This window comes from Phacochoerus africanus, chromosome 2 (assembly GCF_016906955.1).
Source record: "Phacochoerus africanus isolate WHEZ1 chromosome 2, ROS_Pafr_v1, whole genome shotgun sequence".
In the NCBI taxonomy this organism is placed as follows: Eukaryota; Metazoa; Chordata; class Mammalia; order Artiodactyla; family Suidae; genus Phacochoerus; species Phacochoerus africanus.
Genome location: NC_062545.1, coordinates 135900105 through 135926214, shown reverse-complemented (window position 1 = coordinate 135926214; position 26110 = coordinate 135900105). Strand labels below are relative to the sequence as shown.

Below are 26110 nucleotides of genomic sequence, written 5' to 3'. Positions count from 1 at the left end.
ACGCACGCACACACACTCGCACACACGCAGAGGCACGGGGGGGAAAGAAGCCGATGAATAATTTTGCTGCTATTTTTTTAAATACTGGCCGCCATCATCAAGCAGCGAGCAGCAGCAGCAGCGTTGAAGGGAGAGGAGGCAGCGGGACAGGCCCCTCTTAGGAGAGGATTTATATCTAGGTAAGTGTTGGAGATTTAAACCTACCCTTTGCGCCATCAGTCTGCGCTCCAATAAACTCCTGGATGTGTCGTATATTTAATATCCCAGTCCGGATAAGAAAGTGATCTAGGCTGAAGATTCCTTTTTTTTTTTTTTTTTTCCAAACCAAGGAGACTTCTCCCAATTCTCCAATATGTTATTTTTAGGGAAAGAAAAAAAAAAAAAGCCCAGGCAACACAACGAAGTTTTTTTTTTTTCCTGTGATATTTCTTCTTTTTCTCTTTTTTCCTCTTCTTCCTCCTCCTCCTGATCTTCCTCCTCCTCCTCCACCTCCTCCTCCCCCCTCCCCTCCTCCTCCTCCTCCTCTTCGGTCCTCCTTTCCCCCTCTTTCTCTTCTCTTCCCCTCAGTTGGAAAAAAAAAAAAAAGAAGAAGAAAAAGAAAAAGAAGAAAAAGAAGAAAAAAAAAATTGTCAAGCCCCCGAACTGAAGGTTACGAGCGGCCCGTCAGCAGCCCACATGTAACCGAACTGTCGTGTTTCATGGCTTTTTGCCACTCCAGCTGTCAATCAAAGCCCGGAATGTCAAGGTAGTGAATGAATGATGGTTGATGATGATGAAGAGGAGGAATCTTTCAGACCCGTTTTTTTTCTTCCAGTAAACTCCGCGAGGGGTTTCTGCTTCTTGAATTTTTTCCTCCCCCCTCCCCCCTCGTTTAGCTTTGCCCCCGCGGTATATATAATATGATCCTCTCTCTTTAAAGTATCGTTCAAAGAAAGCAAGGGGGGAAAAATCAAGAAAAAAAATGAATAGTTTGCAAAAATTGGACTTCCTCCCCCCCTTTCCTGGTAGGTATTTTGTCTCTCCCTCTCTCTCTTTCTCGCTCGCTCGCTCTCACTCGCGCTCGCTCTCTCGCGCTCGCTCTCTCGCGCTCTCTTTCTCTCTCTGGGAGATGAGTGAGTGTCAGTAGGTGTTGGCAGGTTGGCTGCTGCCTGGCTTATAGAAGAGCCTCAGTTTGGCGGCGCGGGTCGGCGGCGGGAGAACGAAATGACGGAACCCGGAAGTCGTGGTGGCCATAGCCCGTCGTACGGCGGAGACACATCCCGGGAGTGGGGAGCGGGAGCGAGGAGGAGCGCGCCGCGCGGAGCCTCTGATATGCAGCGAGTGCGATCGGACTGCCCCGGTTGGGGGGGCGGGAGAGACTGGGGTGGGGGGGGCGGGAGGGGGGGAGGGGAGGCAGGAACCTGGTAGACCCGAGCAAATCAGCGAGGCTGCTCCTCCGCGGGGACGGCGCGGGGGGAGGTGGGGGGAAGGAGGGAGGAAGAGGAGTGAGTGTGTGTGTGTGTGTGTGTGTGTGTGTGTGTGTGTGTGTGTTCGCGCGCGCGCGTGCCTGTGTGTGCGCGCGCGCGCACGTGAGAACAGAAGGAGGGAGAGAAGGGGGGAGAGAGAGAATGAGAATGAAGAGGACAGGGAGAGCGCAGAGAGGAAAACTGCAGAAAACCAGAGGGAAAGTACGGTACAGCCTCAGATTTTTTATTTTTTTTTTAAACTTACTTCTAGGTCATTTCCCCATCACTCCCGGCTCCTGCCTAACGGGGTCGTGACGGGGACGTTTGGCATGGCGCTCTTGCTTTTGTTCCTTTTAATTCCGCGAGCCCCTACTCCTCTGCCAGCGGACTTTCGTGCCCCGAAGGCTTTTTTTTCTTTTCTCTTTTTTTAATCTTTCTTTTTTTTGCTTTCACCCAGGGACTGCAGAATCTGCAGACCGTACCACCGTCCGACTAGAGTTTTGTTTTTAAGTGGTACTTTCTTTCCTGTGCAGATCCAGGACGCTTGTTGTCTACATTCCATCCCCCCCACTCCCCGCCCCAGACGAGAGGAGACCAGCTTAACTCAAAGAGCACACGCTCCAAGCTGTGCGGACAAGGGGCCACCCTGGAGAGTCTTTGGGGGCCGCGGTGGAATCAGGAGAGAGGAAGTGGGGTGGGAGTCATTTGGGTGTTTGATGTTCTCTGATGTTGCCAAAGGGAGTGTGTGTGTGTGTGTATATGTGTGTGTACGCGCGTGCACGACTTGTGTGCGCCTCCGAAGTGGATCCCACTTAGAGCTGGGAAGCACTGGAGAGGAAGAGAGAGAGAGAGAGAGAGAGTGGTGCCTGGCGAGGACTGGCCGGCACTCCCTGCCCAGCTTTGTTGTGGTCGCCTGGGGCACAGAGGCCAGGGCGCCGTGTCGCGGGCTAACGGCACTGTTAATTGCACCGGACAGTTTCGCGGGATCAAGAAGATGGGACCGACTCCGAATGAAGTTTTCCAAAAATGAAAACCAGGAGAGTGGGGGGGAGGAAGGTAACTACCCCTCATCATTTGTATAGAAAGTAGTTTTAGCTGGTGTCTCGCCGAATCCGTGGCTGGAGCTGCAACCAGCCTCACCTCCGTGCGGCGGGTTATCCCGGCAGCGGCGCGTCAATCACTCTGAGCCCGGAGCTAGGGGCGGAGCTAAGGTCTCCCAGCGCGCGCGGCGCTGCAGACCCCGAGGGCCCCAGGCTCTGGGCAGCCTAGCAGCCGGCCCAGAGCTGGGAGCGTGCCCTCTCCCAACAACTTGCGCTCGCCCTGGCTAAGGGCCACCGGCCCAGAGAATTGAAAGCAGACTGTTCCTCAGCAGCCGCCCCCTTTTCCAACTTTGAACCCATTCTGGAGAGTAAAAAGTAGCGTCTCCTCTGCGCCGGGCTTTGACCCGACTTCCCGGGAGATGGTGGAGCGAGGGCGCAAGGAGAATAATGTAGTGTCTGGGGGTGGGGGGGGGTAGGAGAGAGAGTAGGCAGACAGGTTTGTTTGTTTGTTTGTTTGCCCGTTCCCCCCCCCCCCCCACTGTAAGCTTTTGGGCAACTCTCAACTGGGCTTAGGTTGCAGCCTACAGAGACTCCAAGCGGAGTAGGAGAAATTTGGCCCGGTTTTAATAGGGCTGGGGAATGAGCTCCGGAGGTCAATAAAGCCCTCCAAAAATGATGAATGATTGAGCACCTGTGATGATGATAGTGATTACCAGAGCAATTAAACAGTTTGATTAAATGAGCCATCATAACAATGATGTCTGCGGGAAATCGGCCTCACATATAAAAAAAGATAGTGCGGAGGGGCTGGCAGCCGCCAGGGTAGCACGGCGTCAGGGAGCCGGGCCGCGGACCACTCGGTATTTGCCAGGGTGGCTGGAGCAGGGGCTGCCCCGCGCGCGGAGCCTGGGAGAGATGAGTCTACCCCAGGTTTTCAGCCACTCAGAATCCGGGCTTCAAGCCTGCAAGAGCCCACCGGTGAGAAACCTGCAGGTTGGGGGGGGGGGGGTCCTCCCCCCCTCATTCCCCCCCCCAGGACTCCAAGATTAAAAGCATCCTTCTTATTTGTTGCTGAGTTGTTCGTCGACGTATAAGAAAAGGTGAGTAAAAAAAAAGTTGCAAAAGAAGTGAAAAATTTGACTTCCAGAATTTTATTACAAGAAACAATTATGCGAATTCAGTTTAGCCAGGGCAGGAAGGATGAGAGAGGAAAAAAACCAAACTGGTCTCGCTGCGGAGCATTTTCGACTTTGCAAAGGTCTCTATATTGGTGGATCCATGGTCCTCTTGCAATGCCGCTAGCTAAGCTGTTACTCAGTTTTTCAGCTGTTACTCTTCTAACTGTTTCTTCTTTTTTTTTTTTTCAATATTGCGTATTTGTTGTCGCCAATAGGATTACTGTTGTTTTAAATATCTTGTATAGTAAGCGCCAATTACTTTTCTTTTTAAAAAGAAAATCAATTTCCTTGATAAACCCCCTTTTGTAAAAATCAACTTCGAAGCTCTGCATCGCAGAGTTTAAACGTTCAAACGTGCTACCTTCTGCTTTTTTTTTTTTTTAACCATTGCTTCTTTTCATAATGATACTGTGAAGTGAGGTAGCATTCCTACAGCCCTCATTTAAAAAAGGTATATTAGTAGGTTTTTTTTTTTTAATGCTTCCATGACAGTGCATCTGAGTAAAAACAATTCAGACCAAGCGATGATTTCTATATTTTCAAACAGTTGTTCAGCTGGTAATGGGTTGGTTATTCCATGATAATCTTGAGCTTTACAAGAGAAAAAGAATTGAACTCTGTTTTCATGTGTTTTCATCCTTTGGGCAATGCAGAAGGCATTTTAACCTAAATTCCTTTCTTTCTTTCTCTCTTTCTCTAATATTCCATAACTTCTTTTACATTTTATTGAATATATTAAAGCAAGTAACTGGGGCAGTCTGGTTAGATGTGGGAGGGAGAGAGAAATAGGACATTTTGAGATACCGTTAAAAGAAAAAAAAACAAGCAAACAATCATCATGAACTCCAAAGACCTTAGTTACAAGTGAGGTCCTCCTGGAGGAAAAATCTGTCATTTAAAACTTCGCCAGTTGCTTAAGGGGAGAACCCCAAATTTCATGCGACTAAAGAGATTTCACTTACCTAGGTGCATGTAATTTACGAAACTGTTAGTTTAAAGTAGCATCGAAATGCAGTGAATTACACACAGATCAAGTTGGAGGTGATTCACGATGTCGATTCTTGGTCAATCTGATGAATTCAAAAGACTGTTGCTTTTAATCACCAACTTGCTGATGTTTTGTTAATAGAAATGAAAAACACTTAAGAACTTCATGAGCTCCGCTAACCCTCAATTTTGCAGTCCGATAGAAGCTATTCCAAAGCAGTGGGGTGCACAAGCTTTCTGATTGTCTAGGCAGATAGTATGCTGCTGCTCCATTCTCAGCCTCTGCACCCCCACCGGGGCTTCGAGGCTCATCTGCTCTCCCACATTTGGGGTAAAGGAAGAGTAGGTGGGGCAGGCTGGGGAGACAGGCATTAGATGGGGGTTGCAGAAGGCGGCACACACCTCCGTCAACAGTCAGTTCCTTTTGCCCAGGCTGGAAATGGTTTTAACAGGCGGTAAAATTTCATCTTGCGGTGTCAAATTGGGGTCATTTTGGGGTTAGAGTTCTCAGTGTCCGAGAGGAGCTGTCCAGCTGCGTGGGGACTCATTAACTGCAAAAGATCTGTTTCAGTAAAAACAATTCAAAGACAATCAGAAGGCTAAAGACCCTCTACAAATCGCATTTTACAAGTGCCCCAGAACAAATATGGATGCAGAAATCTATTTCTTCAGAATCCCAAATTGGCTACTTAGCTCTAGAGTGGAGGTGGGGGCACTGTATAAAAAAAGAGGTGAAAGGGAGGGGACTTGATCGGGTGGGGATGAATGGGAGGGGAAATCAGGCCTTTCAAATTTAAGGGTCTGTTTTTAATCACCTCTTTCTTATTGGAGCATCCCCAAGACTCCTGAGAACTGCTTTTTTTCTACTTTTCCTTTTATTTTTTCATCTCAACATGAAATGCTATTATAGGGAACATTTATGATTTTAAAAGAATAATTGAATCCCTCTATAGTTTCTTAAAGTGCACTGACTTTATGGAGAGTATTCAATTTGAAACGAACATTTATGAACCTAGACTCTTATTTTAGGTGAATTTGTCCCTCTTCTTTAAGGAGCTTGTGTGCCCTTTTTTTTTCAACTTTTTTTTTTTTCTGGAAAGTTATGTGTCCTCAGCACAGATAACTTCAAATTCCTCAGAACTGTGAGGTCTGAAGGGTTAATCTGTGTATTAAAATCGCTGTGTTTAAATCCTTTTTGTCTTCTTACAACAGTTAAAACAATTGATGCCTTGCTAGAGAAGCAAATAGAGCCAACCTTTATCTTATTGGTAACTTTAATGTTTTGAATTGGAGTATTTTGGATTAAGCAGGGTTTTTTTTTTTCTATAAGGTTAATTTTTATTTGTGGAGTTTCTGTTGGCTGGTTTGGAAGAAAGATATTAATTATTACTTTGATTCAAAAAATTCCTTCAGGTGAAAAGAAAGTGCAATTTTAAAATAAGAAGTTAGATGTGAGGTGCCTGGAGTTTTAGAATAAAACCAAATCAGTATTTTAAACTATTATTTGAAAGTTTTCTTTCTTACATTATTGACCTGAGCAAGTAAAAAATAATCAAATTATTTTACTCTTCCCCCTTCTCTCTTTTTTGGCGGCCACCTCTGTCACTAGGTCTTCTCTCTCTATCTGCTTCACTGTTCTTTGGGTTTTGAATGCAACAGTGAATTTCTGTAATCTACCTTTCTTCTCCAAGCCTCCCAGAGTATAAATTGTTATTCAAGGAGTTTGACTGCAGCTCTGCAGAAACAGCCCTGAACTCAGTATCGCTGGGACGAAGACAGAGAGGGGCTCTTTCTGCTCTGACCTGCTGGCTGACAGTTGGAATTTTTGATATATATTTTATTTGGCATTTCCAATAATGCGTTTGCCTCTCCCTCCCCACCCCCTTGCAGCCATCTATTACTTTAAAAACATATCTTCTCTATAAACCTCAGCTCATCCCTGTGAACTGTTCTTGACCTTTCCATCGGTGAAACCAGCAGCTCTGAAAGTTGCTCTAGGAAGAATTCCATTTGCTTCCTTACCTGTTAACTTTGCTCACTCTCTTCCTAGTTGGGATCAAGAGAGGGAGGGGGATTTTTTGTTTATTTTTGGATTTTGGTCCCTTTGCCACTTAGGCATTTTACCGTGTCGCCCCCCCCAATTAATGACAACAAAGCACCCCACAATTTATCTTCTTAAGTAAGACGGGGCAGAACCATTGTTTTTTCCCCTGTTTGCTCTCTCTTTTTTCTTATTTCTCCCAATTTTAGCTGCTTCCCAATCTCGCGGTAGGAGAGTATTTCAATAAATAGCCCTCTAGCGCTATCTGGCGGGGCTCCAAGCGCGACGTGCGCCCGCTCTGTCTCTGGCTCCTTCCCGCGCTCTCTTCGTCCTCTTCTTCTTCCTCTCTCCTTCTCTTTCTCTGGTCTCTTCCTCAGTCTTGATGCTATTCCCCTTTTCCCTCTCGTCCTGCCGCCGCTTTCTAGCTCCCACCATTTGCAGCTCAGACGACTGGAACGACCCGGTCAGAGGCTGATACCCTCGGAACCAGGTGATGCTCCGGCGAGGGAGCTCTTCTAGGACTCCTACCTTCACCCACTGTGGGTCCCACACGTCCTTTGCCTTTGATTCACATCCTACTGTGGCTTCACACTGTTGCTTAAGCCTCAGCGTCTCAGCCGGCGGTGGATTGGAGGGGCTTAAACTGCATTTGTGAAGTTTGGAGGAAAGAAATCAGACACTAGAATCCCGGCTAGTGGAGTCCGGCTAAGTTTTAGGTCAGGAGGCCAAGTTTGAGGAAGAGTCGGGGCTTCGCAGGGATGGGGACAGCCCTTCGGGAAAGGGCTAGAGTGGGGGCGCCTGACGCCCCACCCATCACCCCCTGCCCGCTGAATTTTTACAGCACTGTGGACTGCTAGAGTTTGTATCCTGGGCCTGTCCAGAATTTTTTTTTAATTAAATTATCTTTATCCTCCCACTCCTCCACCACCACCACACCAAATCTGGATACGAGTGGGGGAAAAAAGGGAGAGGAGGGAAGCTCACTGGAAACCCCACAGGGCAAAGAAGAAAAAGCCTCAGAGACTGCGGGAACTTGCTTGAGGATGTGGTACTCACCAGCATCTCCTTTCTAGAAGAGATTTGTCTTCTTTCTTACTTGTGGCTTTTTTTCACAGTAACCTGTACACCCTCAGCGGTGTGTGGGGAGCGGTCAGAGAGGATGGGGTGGAAGGAGAGATTCAACTCCAATAGGGTGCTTTAGATTAGAATTCCCTCTCTCTCTCTCTCTCTCTCTCTCTCTCTCACTCACACACACACACACACACACACACACACACACACACTGAGCCTTGGAGAAATCTCCAGCCCTCCCTTTGAACAAGTCTCTTCCATCTAGTCCTTGAAACAGAGGAAAGGATGGGGGATATGGCCTGGGGGACGGTTAGACTCTCTCAACTTCATGACTGAATTTCCTAAATTTAGTTTTGACCTTGCAAAGGAAGAGTGAAGACCCCAATACAGACCCAGTCAGTGGCTACTTGAAGTGACAGGGCCTCAGCTTGCAGTGTATGTGATCACACAAAGACCTTTTCCCAACTCTGAAATCCTCCCTCCATAATCTCAAAAATACAATAGAAAGAAGAGTAGAGGATGACACAATCATAGGTTCTGTCCCTCAAGACTTGCCCCCTCCCACTCCCATGCTGAAGGAAGAAAGCACAGTTTGGGTGTAATTAATTGAGGATTGTTATTAGGTTATCATTAGCCAAGGTGCAAATAATTGCAGCCCATTTTTACTTAAAATTGACCAGCCCCAGAGTGATAGATCGATTTGGAGTATAAAAATGATGTATCAAAACATCAATGTCGATTATTTGAAATATTGTAGTCGAATTTTTTTATTGCTTCATCGGTTAAGTGTCTGAAAGTGCAGTGTTCAAACATATATTTATGTTGTCAATACTGTCAGAACTGTCAGTTTTACTATACTGGATTTGTACTACATTTCGAATTTACTCATTTACATAAAATGCCCACTCTAGGATTCCCCCACCCCCACCCCATCTCTCTCTTTCCTCCCATCTCTGGAAGATCTGTGTCAGTTGCTTCAAAGGATTCAACAGTCTTTGCCTCAGCTAAAGTGTGCACTGCCTCTTTTACTCAATTTTGTACATCAGATTACATGTCTTTTTCACAATTTCTGACTTTCAAAGGGAACCTTCCTCTTTTCTTTTCCAACTCTGTCTACTTCACCTCTTTCTCTGTAACAGTATTGTAGTACTTGGAAAGCTTCAGGTTTAAATAGCCACATCTCAGCTCCAAATAAACATTTAGGTAGGGAAAAAAACCAACAACAACAACAAAAAACGATTTCACTGTACCTCCTTGGCTGCACTCTTGTAAACTAGGCTTCGCTGGGGGACACAATCTCACACGTAGTAGGGTCTATCATCAAATTACCCAGAGGATTCAGATCTTCCTAGGAAAACGAATTTGGAAATATAAACACTTTTCCTTTCTTTTTACTTAAAAGCCGTGAAAGGAGAAAAAGAAACAATACATAGAAATGATCAGCACATTTTACCTTTAAAAGCTTTTGAACTCCATCAAAAGATACAAGTTGGAAGCAGAATTGACAGTTTTAATTCTACCCGTTTTCACCTGGCACGTCAGATCAGAGGCAATCATTTATTTTATTGGGGGTAGATGGGAAAGTCAGATAGAAAGCTTGAATCCACTGAAGTTTCTGTCCTAAAAAATCACGGGAGAAACTAAAGACGTTTATTGAAAGGCAAACATTCCACTGCTTTGCACTTTCAGTCTAGACTAATTGATATTTATACATTCACATTCTGCCTAATTTTATGCTTTTAATTTTGTTTTCTAGGATTCCCTCCAAGACTGATAGGAAAGACAGGGCCACTTCTGGACTATCTGTGAGGATGTATTTCTTTCTATAACACTGAAGCACTTTTTATAAACCTTTTTATGTATTTAAGCAAATCTATTTGGACACAAAGAAAAGCTATACATACGAAGATAGCTTGGCTTTATGCCGGCAATCTCAACATTGGGGAAAAAAATCACAATCCAACTGAAAAGCTTTACCATACCCAATCTTGGGGGGGGGGGGGAGGGAAAGAAAGGAAAAAAAAAAAAAGAAAAGAAAGAGAGAAGCAAAGCAAAAGAAAGTTTCCTGCGTGCATCTGCATGTCTTCGTGTGCACGTTTATAAACATCTCGCAGTCCGTGTTTGCCTGTTACCTCCCTCCTGCCACACACTTGAAGGCAGAGGCGTCGAGGGATCGCCCCCAGAGAGCTGTGTTTACTTAGGTTTTTTTAATCTCTCCGCCATGTATGACAAGTGTTACTTCAAGAAATTCATCAGCCTTCTATAGATACTTCCAGTTTTGCTGTAATGATCTGCAGAAGAGAACTGCCATCACTTTCTCACATCCCAAGGTGTTGCAGGAACTCAGAGAAAGGGGAGAGTTCTCGGCTCTAACGCTTAATTACAGTGGAGGAGGGAGGGGCGCGAGGCGGGACCGAGGGAGGGGAGTGAGGAAAGTTTTTACCTGGCCAGTACCAGAAGGAAGCTGCTCATCCTAGCTAGCGAATATTTGGGAAAGGTAAGATGGCCTTTTTTTTTTTTTTTTTTTGGTAATGCCTTTGGGGAGAAGTGATACCCTTGTGTAACAATTAGCTCAGACAATAAAAATAATTGGAAAATCAGTTGGAATTTCTGAGTTTTTAATTACGTTTAATTTTGCACTAAGCCGGAAAATTACGAATGCCCCTCAATTAAACACACTCCTCTTGTAAAGCCTTTAACAACAATTATTCCTTAATCAGTCTGAATGTGAGTCACAAATGATGCTTTTCCACATCAAAGGGACGTCCTTTGACGTTACCTTTTAGTCATAAGAGGATTAATTCCTGTAATTAGAGGGATAAATATGTGCATAAATACATCTTTCACTCTCCTTTAAACACACACACAACACTTTCACTCTGTGTGATTAGTGGCCGGCTCTAGCAGGGTAAGGGTTTTTAGTTGTCCGCTTCGGCCGGACACCCCTTGGCTGGCGGGCGAATCGAAGCGAGGCCACGCGGGCGCGAAGCACAGATCCCCTAGTGGGACACGCGCGCGCGCACGTGTGCACAGAAACGCACACACGGGTCAGGCGGCAGGTCCGATGCTCGGGGTCCCCAGGCCCCCGCCAACTCTGGTGCGATCCTCGCCAGACAATAACCCTCCCCCATGCTCGGCCCCGCCCGGCGCGGCCAGAGAGCCCCCTGCCTGGGGTCCGCTTGGCCTGGAGCGCGGAGTTCCTGCACTAAGCTGAAGCTCCAGGTTGACTCTTCAGGCTACAAATAAAAATTGAGCATGACCTTTTAAAACTCCGGTGTGAATATCTCATTTACCTAATGACTTTATGTCACCTAGGAAGAAGGTCAATTTCCTCTTAACCTTTCCCCCGCTGCTGCAGTAAGCATTCTTCCCTAATCAATGGTGGCTGGAATAATCAATTCCCATTTTATGATCGCTGACAAACTCAATCTCGGAGCGGGGTGTGAGCGCGGCGCGGCTGGCTTGGGTCTGGACAGAGGTCTCTTCGGGTACGTCCAGCTCTGCCCGGCGCCCAAGGAAGCTGCCCGCTCTGCTGTCGAGTTCAGAGACCTTGGCAAACTTCCCTCCCCCAACCGCCGCGGTGAGTTCTGAGTTGTCACTAATCCGAACCTGATATTCACCAGAGCTCCTTCGGTCACCGACAATGCTCCCCGTTGCTGCTGCTGGGCCTCCCACCCGACCCTCCTCGGCTCGTTTTCATTTCAAAGTCTACAGGCAGGGATTGCCCCAACCAAAGGAGTGCGTTTGCTTGCGTGCCTGTGTGTGTGTGTGTGTGTGTGCGCGCGCGCGTTTGCGTGTGTGTGTTTTAGTTTCATTTACATTTTAAAAATTATTTTTGCCTTCTTCGGCGTGGATCTCTCAGCTCTTTCACTCTGTCTCAGCCCGGCTCACTTTGCATAAACAAAGCAACAACAGAAGCTCAGAGTGGGTGGATTCGTGTGGAAATGAAGTCAACTGGCAGAGTTCTCTCTCTTTTCCTAGCTTCTTTCCTTCCCCCCTCCCTCTCCCATATTTCTTTCCTCTTTTCTTCTCTTCCTCCTTCTCTACCACCCCCTACAATATTCATCCTAAAAGACAGGTTTTTTAGATATCACTTTATCCCTATTTTCCGTTCCCCAGTTTGGGGAAATTACCAGGAAAATTACTAAATCGAAGCTAATTTGAAAGTGACTTTGGGATAGGCTCAACATTCTTGATCTTTCCAGGGCCTACATCGGAGCCCCTTTCACCTCTCAATCTCTCATAAAGCAGAGGTTGGCTCTTACCCTCACAAGGCTTGTTTGACAAGTAGGCACTCAGCACTGGTTCACCAGGGGCACTGGACTCTCTTTTCTTTTATTCTGCCCTAGCCCCATTCTCACTACCAAGACATGATGAAATTACTGATGATTATCAAGTAATCGAAAAACTTGCTTAGCAAGGGTTTGACCGCAGGCAAGAAAATCTCTTTTCTTGGAAAAGATTTCCTACACCCAGGTTTTTTTGTTTTTGTTTTTTGTTTTTTCCCCAGACTTTTTATGATTAACTAGCTAGTTAAAACTAAGCCCCAAACTGAACATTTTCTCCTGAGAGTATTCACTCAGGTCTTGTTGATGGTCTTTGAAGAGTTAAGTAAAACGCTGCTCCCCCCAAAAAAAACTCAGCACCTCACTACTCAGGGGCTGACATTGTTACAATTGAGAAGTTTGTCAAACAATCAAAACTAAAAATGTAACTATTCTCCTTTAGCAGAATAAATGATAAATTGCTCACCCTGGTGTAAAAAACAAACAAAAAAGGCCTCTGAGTTCAAGATGAGGCATCTCTGGGTCAAAACACTCACTGTTCACTCAAAAGAGCCTCCTTGGGTGCTGGTAGGAACAGAGGCAGCTGGCATTCTTGCTTTGGGCCTGAAGGCTCTAGAATTGTGACCTCTGAGAGGCAGTGAGAATGGGTCAGGTGCAGGACCCAACCTGGGATGGGCCAGGCCAAGTTCTCAGTATTGTCACTTCCTTTCTTGCTTCATTCCAGGAAGTACATTTGCAGCTCTAGTTGAATTAGATTCTGGATTTAAATGAGCATTGAGGGCTGGTCCAGCTGACTCACAGTTTACAACAGCCTGGCTTTTAGAAGATTCGTTTCATGATCCCAACAACCGAAGTACAGACTTTCTGGGACATAACATGTTTAGGTCAGAAGACACTTGTGTAGGAAGAGTTCCCCATTACTAGGTGTCCTGAGTGGGACTTTTATCTCTATTTGACAGAGGAGCAGACGGATTGGGGATGGGCCCCTTGACCTCAGATAATTACTACAGGGCTTTCCCCTTAAGCAAATTTAATTCTCACACAAGAAGTAATTAACAACCTCTGACTGCTCACTCTCTATGAGAATTTTCTTTCCTTTTCTTATTTTAAGGACCTTCATAGGGATATTGAATAATATGTTTAATATTAGTTTTTAGTTTCACTTCAATTAAATACCTTGCATTTTGCTTGCTCCTTCCACAGTTGATGGAACACATTTAGCATAGTCATGGGCTGTGTTCTCATTCTAGCACGTGGACTAGGAAATCCAACCATCAGCTTACTCCTCTCTTTACTTCCCACACTACTGCTTGGTTACTCATGGAACAAGGAAAATTCTTTGTGCTTAGTTTAGAGAGCATGTTGGAAGAAAGATTTTCTTTTTTAATAATAAAAAAATGTTACTCTCTCATCTGACTTTCTAACAATCTTGTCCCTACCAGTGTCTCTCTCGCTCAGGGTTATAAGTCAAAATTACATGTCAAGACGTAAACTGTAAGTAGAGGAACAGGAAGAAGGGCCACACAGACCATTAGCTTTTCAAAGGTGACTAAGGTCTCTGCAAGGGTCATGTCCTAAATGGAAAGACATCTCTTTCAAGCATCTCTAAAAGAGAAGGTTGAATTAAATCCCTTCTGTGGCTGTTTCTGCTCCTGGAAGGACAAAAGAGAACTCCCTAGCAGATCAGTCAGGAATCCAAGATAGGAAGGGGGTGAAACCCGGTTCTGTCCTGTGCTAATTGTGTAATCTCAAGAAACCTAACCTCTTTGAACCTCAGGAATCTCATGTTTAAAATCAGGATAACTACAATTTAATATTACTGGATATCTTCTGTGGCCCCCCCAGATCCACTCTTTCCATTCTCCACTTGGCTCTGTGATCCTGGAGGCTATTATGGATGGTTTCAGAATGCTACCTTGGCCTTTGCTTCCTGCTGGGTTTTCTCAAAGTGGGTACAGTGAGGTCAAGTACTGGTCTCCAGGGTCCCTGTACACTGGCTGCATCCCAGCCACAGCACAAGCAGCCATTTTCACAGAGCTCTCTTTCTCTGGCTTTAGGTAACCACTTCCCTCCCCTTTACCAGCCATGGGGCACTGCATCATCCCTTGTGGTTTCCTAACACACAGCTCACACCTTTTTAATATAGTTCCTTTATGAAGCACTCCTCAAATTACCCAATTTGATATGCACCATCTGTTTCCTGATGGACCCTGACTGATATACCTAATAAACTTGTTTGGATTAAAATTAAATGAGATAATGTATGTAAAGCACAAAGCACAATTCCTTGCATATAGTAAAAGCTTAATAAATAAAACTTTTTCTTTGCCATTATTATCTGCTGCATCCCCTACATTTTATATATGAGGAAATGGAGGCCCCAAGTGGTTAAGGTACTAATTCAAAGTCTAATTAACTCAAGATAGTAACAACCCTGGGACCAAGTCCCTGGACTAGCAGCTCTCAGTTCACTGCTCTTTCTACAGCAGCTTGTTGAGCAAAATAGATGGGGGAGGAGGGAGACCCTTTTGTCGTAGATGTCACAAAAAGGGTTAGATGCAGAGATGCAGGAGATAATAAGCATCTTTCCATGTAGCACTGGATTTGTCTCTGCTAAATTATTACTGAAATAAAGCATGATGTTGTGATTTGGAATCCAGCGATTTCACTAAGAATAGAATAGGTATGTTACAGGAGGAGCAATGTACGCTTGACAGGTTAAAAACAAATTTATGAACAAGTAATTGGAAGTTTTACCAGGAGGCATCATAATATTTCTAAGACATAGAAGTTATACCAGAATTAATGTTTAAATAAAGACTGATTTTTGGATTAGTAGTGCAGGTTAAGTATGAATTTTATAATTCCTAAAATACGCTACTGTGCCATGAATTCATGTACAGTCCAGACACCACAGACATTCTATAACTTGATAATACTAACAATGTATTAATTGTTGAGGTTGAGTTGGGTAGAGAGTATTGAGAGCAGAGGTTTTCCTGGGTCAGAATTGAGTCTTTTTTTCTTTTGGCTACACCCTCAGCATGTGGAAGTTCCCTGCTGGCCAGGGATTAAACCTGAGCCACAGCAGTGACTACACTGGATCCCTAACCCACTGAGCCATCAGGGGAATCCCCAGAATTGAGTCTTAGCAAAGAGAAGTTTGTCTCAGTACAATTACATTCTAGCCTTCCAGATCCTTCCAAATTATTGATATCAATTTATTAATATTTAGTTTTTACTAATATAAATATTAGTAACAAAGCCCCCAAAGCTCATATAATATTGTATTACACTTTACTATGGCAGGCTGGCTGAAGTATATGTGGAAACTTAGAAACATTTAAATAATATTTGTCTTGGTGACTAGAGTGTATGACAGGAAAAGAGGGATACATTTAAATTTAAAAGATGATGTTTTACACAGACTCCTTGGAAAAGGTTACCTTCAAACAAGATTGCTTTAATGTATTTTACCAATTAGGCTTTATTCATATAATGAGTTAGATTAGGCTTATTTGAGATATAAACATATACTTTGAAAAAGGAGTGGAACCTGTATGTGAAGAAGCGTGAGACCATTTCTTCCAGAACCCAGTACACATTCATATAAAATCAGACATACCAATAAATATAAAACAACTTAAATAGGTTATTTCTACATATTCAGCACAAAATTGGTCACTACATGCCAATTTTAATGGATAAACATGATGCCTAAGTACAATTTACTAGACCACGGTAAAGCTGCTGAATTTTTGTGGCTCTCTTTTGAAATCCAAACAAAAAAATTATGTAACTCTGGCTCATTCTCTTTCAAGTTATTTTGTCTACTGCCCCTGATCATCCTCAAATGGTTCATTAAAAATTTTTTTTGGCTCCACCTTACATCAAAATCCATTCTTATTCACATTAATTACACATATGTGTATGTGTACCTATATATGTTTATATGTGCGCGTGCACGTGTGTGTGTTTATCTATATCTATATATATATTTATCTCCATTTTAGCCATCCACAATTATAGCTACACTTGGAACTTAAATTTTGTTTGAAGATCTCCAATGCAGAGATTTATTTTTTTTCCCCTACCATATCTTTATCCTCTGTTGAAGCAAGTTATTCTGTTTTCATTATGACCCTCATTGTGACTTCTGGTTTTGTGATCATTTTCTTCCAATCCATTAGTCATATCTCAGATTTACTTGATCTTCCACTCAGTTTAAAGCATTAAGAAATCTTCGAAAAAATCTTAATTTATTTTTCTTCTTTAAAAGTAAAATATACTCATTAAAGACAATTTGACAATGTGGAAAAGTGGGTAAAAGAAAAAAAAATCATGCGTAGATAAAGCATCTGAACCTAGTTGCTGTCAAAATCATATTGGATTTCTTTGCATATTTTTCTATACATAGTTCCTTTTATTTAGTTGTACTTTGCATAAAATTGCATCCTAGTTAAGCTTTCCAGTTATATATGACTATCAATCTAGACATCATCAATTAAATTAAGTATCATAATTCACTTCTTCATTACATTCTTATTGGGCACTAATTTATTTTTTCATTTTTTAATGTACAATTCTATAATGAGTGTTGTTTGCATATAGACGTTTTTCAAAACTCAGAATTATTTTCATAGAATGGACTTCTGGAGTTCTCATTGTGGTTCAGCAGTTAACAAACCCAACTAGCATCCATGAGGATGCAGGTTCGATCCCTGGCCTTGCTCAGTGGGTTAAGGATCGGGCATTGCCAGTGAGCTGTGGTGTAGGTTGCAGATGTGGCTCGGATCTGGTGTTGCTGTGTCTGTGGTGTAGGCCAGCGGCTACAGCTCCAATTGGACCTATGGCCTGGGAACCTCCATACACCATGAGTCTGGCCCTAAAAGACAAAAAAGGAAAAAAAAAAAAAAGAATGGATTCCTGGACATAGATGGAAGGGTGAAAATGTATTTAAGATAAAATTCAAAGCCTCTATTGCTCTCTGAACTTTTTGTCATCACCTTCTTGACAATCTCTACATTAATCTTAATCATTTTCTATTTCTCTGGTTGAATAATCAACTTTTGAAGGCAGAAATCCTAAATACATACACTTCATACTATGGTCTGAATTTCAATAGGCCTCCTGAAGCTTATTCTTCTACCCATTTTCTGTGATGAATCTTTCTTTTCACAATAACTTGTTCTCCTCTATTCCCCTGACCCCTTCTATTCCTTTTTCCTTCATTTCCTTCTTTCTCTGCAAACCACTCAGAAGCCCCTAAGTACTCCTACCTCTCTCTCAGATGCCTTTATTTCCTCCTTCACCAAAACAGAGGTTTTCTGGCATTAACTTTGTGATACTTTCTCTTTTCTGTTATTTCCCATTCTCTCAATCATAGCATTACTCTATTTTTAAGAAGGACCACTTAGGAGTTCCCTTGTGGCTCAGTGGGTTAAGGATCTGGTGTTGTCACTGCAGTGGCTTGGCTCACCTGTAGTGAGGATTCAATCCCTGGCCCCAGGAACTTGCACATGCTGCTGGTGTGGCAAAAAAAAGAAAAGAAAAGAAAAAAATTAAAAACAGACCATTTTACTTTTATGTTTAATATCTCTTACATACAAAAGCATATATGTAACATATCTGCTGTTACAAAGTATAATAATAAAAGGAACATTTGTGAACTAGCCACCCAAATTAAGAAGAGGAAAACATTGCATATTCTCCTGTTTCCTTTCATCTTTCTGCTGCTTCTTCCTGGGGTGGGTAACTAACACCCTGAATTTTCAAAAATACTTTTTTTGTGTTTATGCGTCCCTGAACTATGTATATTTTATATAAACTACATAACTCATACGTAATATTGTTAATATATTAATATTTATCAACCTCTATATACTATATATTGGTATTGTATGCATATACACAAACATGAGTATATATTCCCAAACAGTATGTGGTTTCATTGTGCTTTTTTAAAAAATAAAAATAACATTGCATGTAATGTAATCTGTCTGCATTCTTTCTTTAACTCAATATCGCACTTTTAAGATTAACTTTTTTGTATGTGTAGCTATAGATCAATCCTTTTTTTTTTTTCTGCTTGATATTCCATTGTGTAAATATAACACAAGTGATTTATCTTTCCTTCTTTGATTGTTACCATTTTTGTTATTGCAGCTATTATAACAAGTTCTGCTACAGGTATTCTGGTATGTGTCTCGATATTTACGCAAAGAATTTTCTATATTTAGAGTATAAACCTAGGAATTGTCAGATTGTTTAGTATACACATGTTTAACTTTGCAAGATAACATGAAATGTTTTCCAGGGATTGTACTAATTTATACCCCCGTTAGTTCTATTAAAAGATATCCTCTTGATCTACCTTGTCTCTAACACTTATTTTCTTTTTCTTCTTCTCCGCCTCTTCTTCCTTCTTTTCTAGTCTGCTGAGTGTAAAAACGGTATCTCACTTTAGTTTTTAACATGCATTTTTCTGAATCAGTAATGAGGCTGAGCATCTTACACCCTAGTCTTTCCATGTATTTTCTTTCCTGTGATATACCTGTTTATGTATTTCCCTCATTTTCCTGTTAAATTTTTTGTCTTTTTATTAATTTTGTGAGTTCTATATTACAAATATTTTCTCCCAATTCGTGGTTTGTTTTGATTTTATTTGCTTTTATTTTATTTTGATAAACAGAAGTTTTACATTTTTTTTTTCTTTTTAGGGCTGAATCTGTGGCATATGGAAGTCCCCAGGCTAGGGATCAGATCAAAGCTGCAGCTGCCAGCCTACGCCACAACCACAGCAACTCGGGATCCAAGCCGCATCTGAGACCTACACAACAGCTCACAGCAATGCTGGATCCTTAACCCACTGAGCGTGGCCAGGGATCGAATTCGCATCCTCATGGATACCAGCCAGGTTTATAATTGCTGAGCCACAACAGAAACACCCAGAAATTTTATATTTTGCTGTAGTCTAATTTATCAACATTTTTTTTTATGAGTTATGCTCTTTGTGTCTTATGTAAAAGATTCTTTCATGTCCTAAAGTTATAAAGATCTTTTTCTGTAAGATTGTTTAATAAATTTAATTGGTTTTCCTTCTTGTACTTAATTATTTAACCAGCAGGGGATTTATTTTTGTGTGTAGGAGTGAGGTTAAGAATTAATTTTCATTTTCTCTGTATGGATAACATACATCTCAACTCCATTGCTTCCCCAGTGATCTTCAGACCATCTCTCTTATGTATCAATTTGTCTATAAATTGTTTGAGCCTTCAATGTGGATAACAATATGGTCTTCAGAAAATGCAGGTTCCCCCCCCTCTTTTTCAATCCTATAACTTGAATTCTTTCTTTTCCTTTCCTTTCTCCCTCTGACTCATCTCTTCTTCCTCTCCTCCTCTTCCTTTGTCTTGCTTTCCCCCCCACCCCCCAAGGGGAGTGTCTTGCCTCCTTTTCCAGCACCAGCTCTCCAGTACAGTGAAGAAAAGAAGCATTCTTAAGTAGTGGGCATGATTATCACTTTTCTAATTTAAATGAATGTTTCTAGCATTTCTCCATTAAGAATGCTGTTTACTATAGTTCACAGATAATAATCTTAATCAGATTAAGGAAAAATTTTCCCTTTGCCTAGTTTTCTAGGAGCTTTTTTTTTTTTTTAAGTAAATGAGTGTTAAATCTTGTTAAATGGTGTTTCTATATGTAATAAAATTATCATTTTTTCCCTTTACTCTGTTATTGTGGGAGACTTCATTTATAGGTTTTCTAATATCAAACTACTCTTATATCTCTGCGTACAAGTTAATCATGCTACTACCTTTATGGGACACAGCCAGATTTAGGTTAATAATATTTTGGTTGTAATTTTTGAATTTCTGTTGACAAAAGAAAATGGCCAGCAATTCTCATTTTTCTTCCCTCCACCAATTTTGTTGTCATTGCCTATTCTTAGTAGTAAAGTGATATTGGTTTTATATAATTTATTTGAATTAGGAAGGCTCTTACCATTTTTGTTCTTTAGTTGATTGAAATGATTTGTTTCTTAAAAATTTGGAACATTTCCTCTAAAATAATATTAGCTTTCTTTTAAAAAATGATTCTGAATTCCTGATTGAATTTCTTTAATAACTATTACATGAAAATTCAGATCTCAGCGTTCCCAACATGGCTCAGTGGGTTAAGAAACTGACTAGTATCCATTAGGTTGCAGGTTTGATCCCTGGTCTTGATCAGTAGGTTAAGGAGCCATTGTTGCCTTGAGCTTGCATCTGGTGTTGCTGTGGCTGTGGCGTAGGCCTGCAGCTGCAGCTCCAATTCAACCCCTAGCCCGGGAACTTCCATATGCCTCAGGTGTGGCATAAAAAGAAGAAGAAAGAAAGAATGAATGAATGAAAGAAAGAAAATTCAGATCTCTTATCTTTTTGAGGTATATTTGGTAAGTTACAATTTTATGTGAATTTATCAGCATCACCTGTTTTCAAACATTTTGCATAATGATGTATGCTACTTTTTTCATACACACTTTTTAATGTCTGTTATATCTGTATACATGTTCACTCTTTTATTCCTAATATTTTATAACTAATAGGATTCTATTATACTTTCTCACATTTCTTAAGTTGGAGGCTTAAATAACTGTAATGACTATGAGTGGAGGAGACTGAGTGTCAGCAAAGAAGAGAAGGAGTCATGGAAAGTTTATTTGGAAGCCATCCATACTGTTGTTTTCCTGTCGATCACTAATCTCAGGGATTCTAGGTGTTGTTTCACTTATACTTGACTTGCAGCTGGTTTTGAAATATTTTTCAAAAAAGAAATCAATGATTCCTTTTAAGGATCCTATTTCAACTTTGAATTAAACAAAACCTTTTAAACTAGAGATATCTATTTGGTATGAGGAGATCAGAATTTTTACTTTGAATCACTTGATTTCTAAATCCTATTTTTTTTCTCTCTGTGGGTCTAATTATTTTGTCACAGTGATTTGTAAAATTCACATATGCATGTAAGATCAACACAGTATGAATCTATGAGAGTATGCGTTTTATGGTCATGTTAGCTCTTGAAGAAATATTTGGAGACATATGATCAATATAATTATTTTCACCTTGGAATTAGGAAAACAGAGATATTAAAAAACATTTTTAAGGTACCAAAACAAATTAAGGTAAGAACTTAAATTAATTTACTGATGTGTTCCTAATCTAGATTTTTGGAAAACCTTCTGTTAAAATATCATATGTTTATAATTAGCCAAGGTGTCTCTATTGTTGGTTTCTTGGATTAATATTTGCCAGATAAACAAAAGAAACTCCTCATTCAGGAGCTGTAAATGCCCTCTATGTGACTAGTGGCAAGAAAACAGTCACAAGGCCCACCAATGTCAGCTGATTGAGCTCCAGCAAATGAACCCCAATAAGAAAAATACATTTAAAAATTCCTTTATTTTTAATTCTTCTATTCTAGTTTTCAGAGACACAAGAAGTGGTGTTTTCTTAACTGCTATAAAGAAATCTACAGCAAGATAGGCCAGTGACTTCACTTTCTGTATCTTAGTTTTTTTCCATTTTTTTATTACTCAAATTAATTTATCACATCTGTAGTTGTATAATGATCATAACAATCTGATTTCACAGGATTTCCATCCCACAGCCCAGGCACATCCCCCCACCCCCCAGACTGTCTCCTCCGGAGACTGTATCACTTTCTGTATCTTAAAGTATAAAAGGTAGTGTTTCTTAAATAACCATAAAGCAGAGATATGATATACTTAGATTCTCAAGGAGATAAATTAAGCAACAAAGGGCTGCCCCAAAGATTAAAATGAATAATATATTCATTCATATGTCTTTTAAGAGCCACTTTCTACAAAAGGCATAGTGGTATTTGGTGGAAGTGATGCTGGCTTGAGAGTTAAAGAATTTGCTTCCAGCACTGTGACCCTCAGCATGTCTCTGGCATTATCTGTGGCTGGCCTTTTAGATAATATCTAAGGATGTCTCCAGATCTGTGGTTCTATATAATCTAGGGCAATAGAGAATCACCTGGTCACTCCCCTCACTACCTATTCAAAGGAGTATTGGAAGTATAACCCAGGGAGCTTCTGATAAGATTAAATCATGGATAGCTTGAGGGCAGAGGGGGTGGGAAAGGAGGTAGAGAAAGACTGAACTGATCTGGCACCATAAAAAGTTTACTGTTTAATTTTTAGTTGGGAATCATGCATTTTGATCACATAACTTACTCTCTTGGTTACTTTCAGCTCAAGCAAACTGGATTTATCCTTCTGATGTAGATGCCAAATAAGGCTTAAAGGTATCTTATTTTTAGGTTTATATGCCAGGTTAAATTGGTCAGCTAGAATTAGGAACACAAACCAATGTAACACATCATAAAATAATTTTCACTTAGGTTTTACGCTGTTGGATTAGATGTATGTGGTATCATTCTACCTTGGGTTGTGATTTCCTAGAAAGCAAAGAATGTAAAATTGAGTACATTTTCAAGCACTAAAATTCTGCATGGTGTAGCTCTGAGATGAGGTTACAGCAGTGAGCCAGAGGCGGCACCCTTGCCTAGAATTCTCTTCTTGTTAAAGCAAAAAGAGCACTCTGTGGGTTTCGCTGGTTATTTAGGAGACTGGAGAAATCTTGGAGGAGTCACTCCTAATCTTTTCTCTGTTTTCAGAAAACAGAAGAAAATGTTGTGGAGATGTGGCTGGGACACGGACTTAGAAAAGGCAGGAGGGATTACAACATGTTTATACGCTCATGTAAACTCAGACACCGGACTGCTCTGCTCTGTGAATGAGTGTCTTGCTATGAGCTAATATGTAAAATACATTGGTTTTGGCTGCCTCTCTGAATCAGTTAGAACGTTTTTGGCTGCAAGTAACAGAAAACCCAATTCAGACTGGCTTGAGCAATAAGGGAATAAAGCTATGCCATTGGCAAGGGGTGGGGCAGGCGCCATTTCTCTTTCTCTTCAAGTCTCTTGGCTCTGCCCTCTTATGGGCATCAAATTTATCCTCAGGCTGGTAGCCAGATGGCCTCAGCAGTTCTGAACCTCCTGTCTTCCCACAACAAGCCAGAGGAAGGGAGCCTGTTTCTCTTTCTCTGGATATTGTTGTGGGACAATGGGTGCAAAAAATAATTAGAGAAGGCCCCAGCAAACTTTCCCTCACATCTCATCTATACATCTTTGCAGAAGACTTAACCAAACATAACCAGGTATTTTTGTTTTGTTTTGTTTTGTTTTGCTTTTTGATTGTGCCCACAGCATGCAAAACTTCCCGGGCCAGGGATCAAACCTGCACTATAGCAGTGACCTGAGCCACAGCAGTGACAATGCCAGATCCTTAACCCATTGTGCTACTAGGGAACTCCTTAACCAGGTATCTTGAAACAAGTACTGGTTAGAGGAAGGACCCAGTCTTGGAGGTAGAAGCAAATACTTTTAACTGCATTACTGGTACAAAACAGAGAGGGGCATGGGTTAAATTCTGAGAAGACAACTTTTTCTCAGTTTAAAATGATGGAACATGGAGTTCCTGTCGTGGTGCCGCGGAAACGAATCCGACTAGGAACCATGAGGTTTCTGGTTCAATCCCTGGCAATGCTACGGCGTTGCCGTGAGCTGTGGTGTAGGTCGCAGACGTTGCTCGGATCTGGCTGTGGCTCTGGAGTAGGCTATCAGTTGTAGCTCCAATTGGACCCCTAGCCTGGGAACCTCCATAAGCCTCAGGTACGGCACTAAAAATACAAAAAAAAAAGATGGAACATGATGGAGGATGATGTGCGCCTGGGTCACTTTGCTGTATAGTAGAAAACTGGCAGAACACTGTAAACCATTTATAATGGAAAAATAAAAATCATTAAAAAATAACAGTAAATAAATAAAATGCAATTGACTGGAAGTTAGATACAACTTTGGGCTTTTGGAATAGCTGTTCCCAATGGAGCACCAGCTGCTAGCCAGTGTGGTAAGATTTGCATCTGAACATACTTTAATTCTCACAACTCTAAGGTAGATACTGTTATCTCCCCTGTTCCTAGATCAGAAGATTAAGTAAGACTCTCAGAGATTAGGCAACTCTCTCTAATTTACACAGTTAGTAGTAGACTCAAGGAACCTAGTGCTAGAACCCATGTTCCTAACAGTTTTCCATCTTTCAGGCCAAAGTTCTCTGATTATGGCTCAGGGATTAGGATGTAACAAACCTTTTGGTTATATGAACAGCAGTAGCATACTGTTGAGGGGTGGTCTGGATGGCATATTGTGGGGTCCAGTGAATCTGTAATGTCTGGTTTTCAAAATGAAGGAAATCACAATGATATCACTATCACAAAGAAAATGATAAAGGGGGGAAAACTGTGAAACTTTTATAGACAAAGGGCATTTGTTTAAACACACAATAAACGATAAAATACCATGAAAGCAAAGCATTTCCCCAGTAATTAAAAAACTGGTTTTCTAAGTGAAAAAAAATGACTACTGAGGATGTCAGTTAGAAATTTAGTGGCTTTTGGAAGGAGATCTTAGTACCCGCAGGATTTTGTACAATTGAGGGACAGTGAGAAATCTGTAAAAAGAAAAATATGCTGTTGGCCAGACTGGATGGACCAAGACCTGTGGCCATTCTCCATGCAGAATCCTTTAGTGAATGTGGGGATAACACTACTGTCTAAGGAAGGCAATAGGTGAACAATGATTTCTTTAGAGCTCACAGAGTAGTCTAGAAAATGAACATGATGGAGTTGTCGTCATGGATCAGTTGTAACGAACCCAACTAGTATCCATGAGGACACGGGTTCAATCCCTGGACTCCCTCAGTGGGTAAAAGATCTGGCATTGCCAGTGAGCTGTGGTGTAGCTTGCAGACGTGGCTTGGATCCCGCTTTGCTATGGTTGTGGCCAGCAGCTACTGTTCCAATTTGAGCCCTAGTCTGGGACCTTCCATATGCTGTGGGTATGGCCCTAAAAAGACCAAAAAAAAAAGAAAAAAGAAAAAAAAAAGAAAGAAAGAAATTGAACATGATGCAAATTAAGAAGACACCAGCTACTGAGTTGTAAATTTATTAATTAACTATCTTTCTATTTTAGCTACTGGAATGAAAACATAAATATTTGAAAATGTTTTTCTTTTTTGGCAAAGTAGGGCATTTCATTGTTTGGATGTTCTTAGAAATCACAATTGAGTCTAGAAATCAATTACAAAAGAAATGTCCTTTACTTTTTTCATATGACACTTTCCATTTGTCCCTGAACAGGTTTTGCAAGAAGACACTCTGCCCATTCTATAGGTAGGCGGCTCCCCGCTCTGCTGTTTTGGACCTTCAATCACTAGTGACATGCCTTCGATCCACAAAGTCCTGGGTGTTTCTTTTAGCTATCATCATCTAAAAGACATCTAAAAGGGTTTCTTAGAGCTTGAGAGCATTAGGTTTCATTTCTTGCATTCCACAATGTAAGTGGAAAAGCTGATCCACACTGACATGAAGGGTTCAATTCTGCATGAACTTTTTGTTTTTCTACCAGAAATAATCCTTTCTTTCTCTTTTTTTTTTTTTTAGGCTCAAGTTCACCTAGAAATTGTTGACTCTTTCCTAGTGGCCCAGCAAAACTAAATCCAACTCACTGAAATTGACATCAACCAGCAAAAGTATGGCTATTTTAATACTAGAGAAACCTCTGCAGAATGACTAAACTTGCTATGTAGCAAGATATAGAGACAGTGTACTGAGATCAAGAGGGTCCATTATCAACCACTCCTATTGTTTTTAAATAGACTTACTATGCTTTTAAAGGAGTATTATTTCAGGAAAACAATCCACAAATAAACACAAAACAAAAGGGCAAATGTAGAGACATATTGCAAGTAAGCATGCATACCAAAAAGGTAAGTGCAAATTAGATTTGAATATTCATGAGTCACAAATCATTGACAGTTTGAAATAATGCAAAACAGCTTTATAAATGAGGTTAAGGCAAGGGACATCAAAGAAATGCATCGCTAAATCAATAGCAATTTGATTGTGCATATACTTGTAAATTGCAGTTACAA

At 41.4% G+C, this 26110-nt stretch overlaps 1 protein-coding gene and 2 long non-coding RNA genes across 6 annotated transcripts in view; all 3 read right to left on the bottom strand.

The window, feature by feature from the left end:
* The window catches only part of MEIS2 (Meis homeobox 2), a 208985-nt gene extending 207793 nt beyond the window's left edge, over positions 1-1192 (bottom strand). For 2 of the 4 annotated variants that reach the window (XM_047766767.1, XM_047766769.1), the window contains exon 1: positions 205-297. In XM_047766767.1, coding sequence (XP_047622723.1) covers positions 205-216 — 12 coding nt within the window. In that variant the 5' untranslated portion in view covers positions 217-297. Of the gene's footprint in view, positions 1-204 lie in introns of all 4 variants that reach the window. The other 2 variants (XM_047766763.1, XM_047766766.1) reach the window with 2 other exon arrangements.
* On the bottom strand, positions 1120-1776 carry LOC125120768 (uncharacterized). Its single transcript, XR_007133354.1, has 2 exons — positions 1746-1776; positions 1120-1358 (listed from the first exon to the last, which is right to left on the bottom strand). It is a non-coding gene; the product is annotated as an uncharacterized LOC125120768 (long non-coding RNA).
* Positions 1777-3620: 1844 nt separating this feature from the next.
* On the bottom strand, positions 3621-7872 carry LOC125119585 (uncharacterized). Its single transcript, XR_007133121.1, has 2 exons — positions 7748-7872; positions 3621-5212 (listed from the first exon to the last, which is right to left on the bottom strand). It is a non-coding gene; the product is annotated as an uncharacterized LOC125119585 (long non-coding RNA).
* Between the last annotated feature and the right edge of the window lie 18238 nt (positions 7873-26110).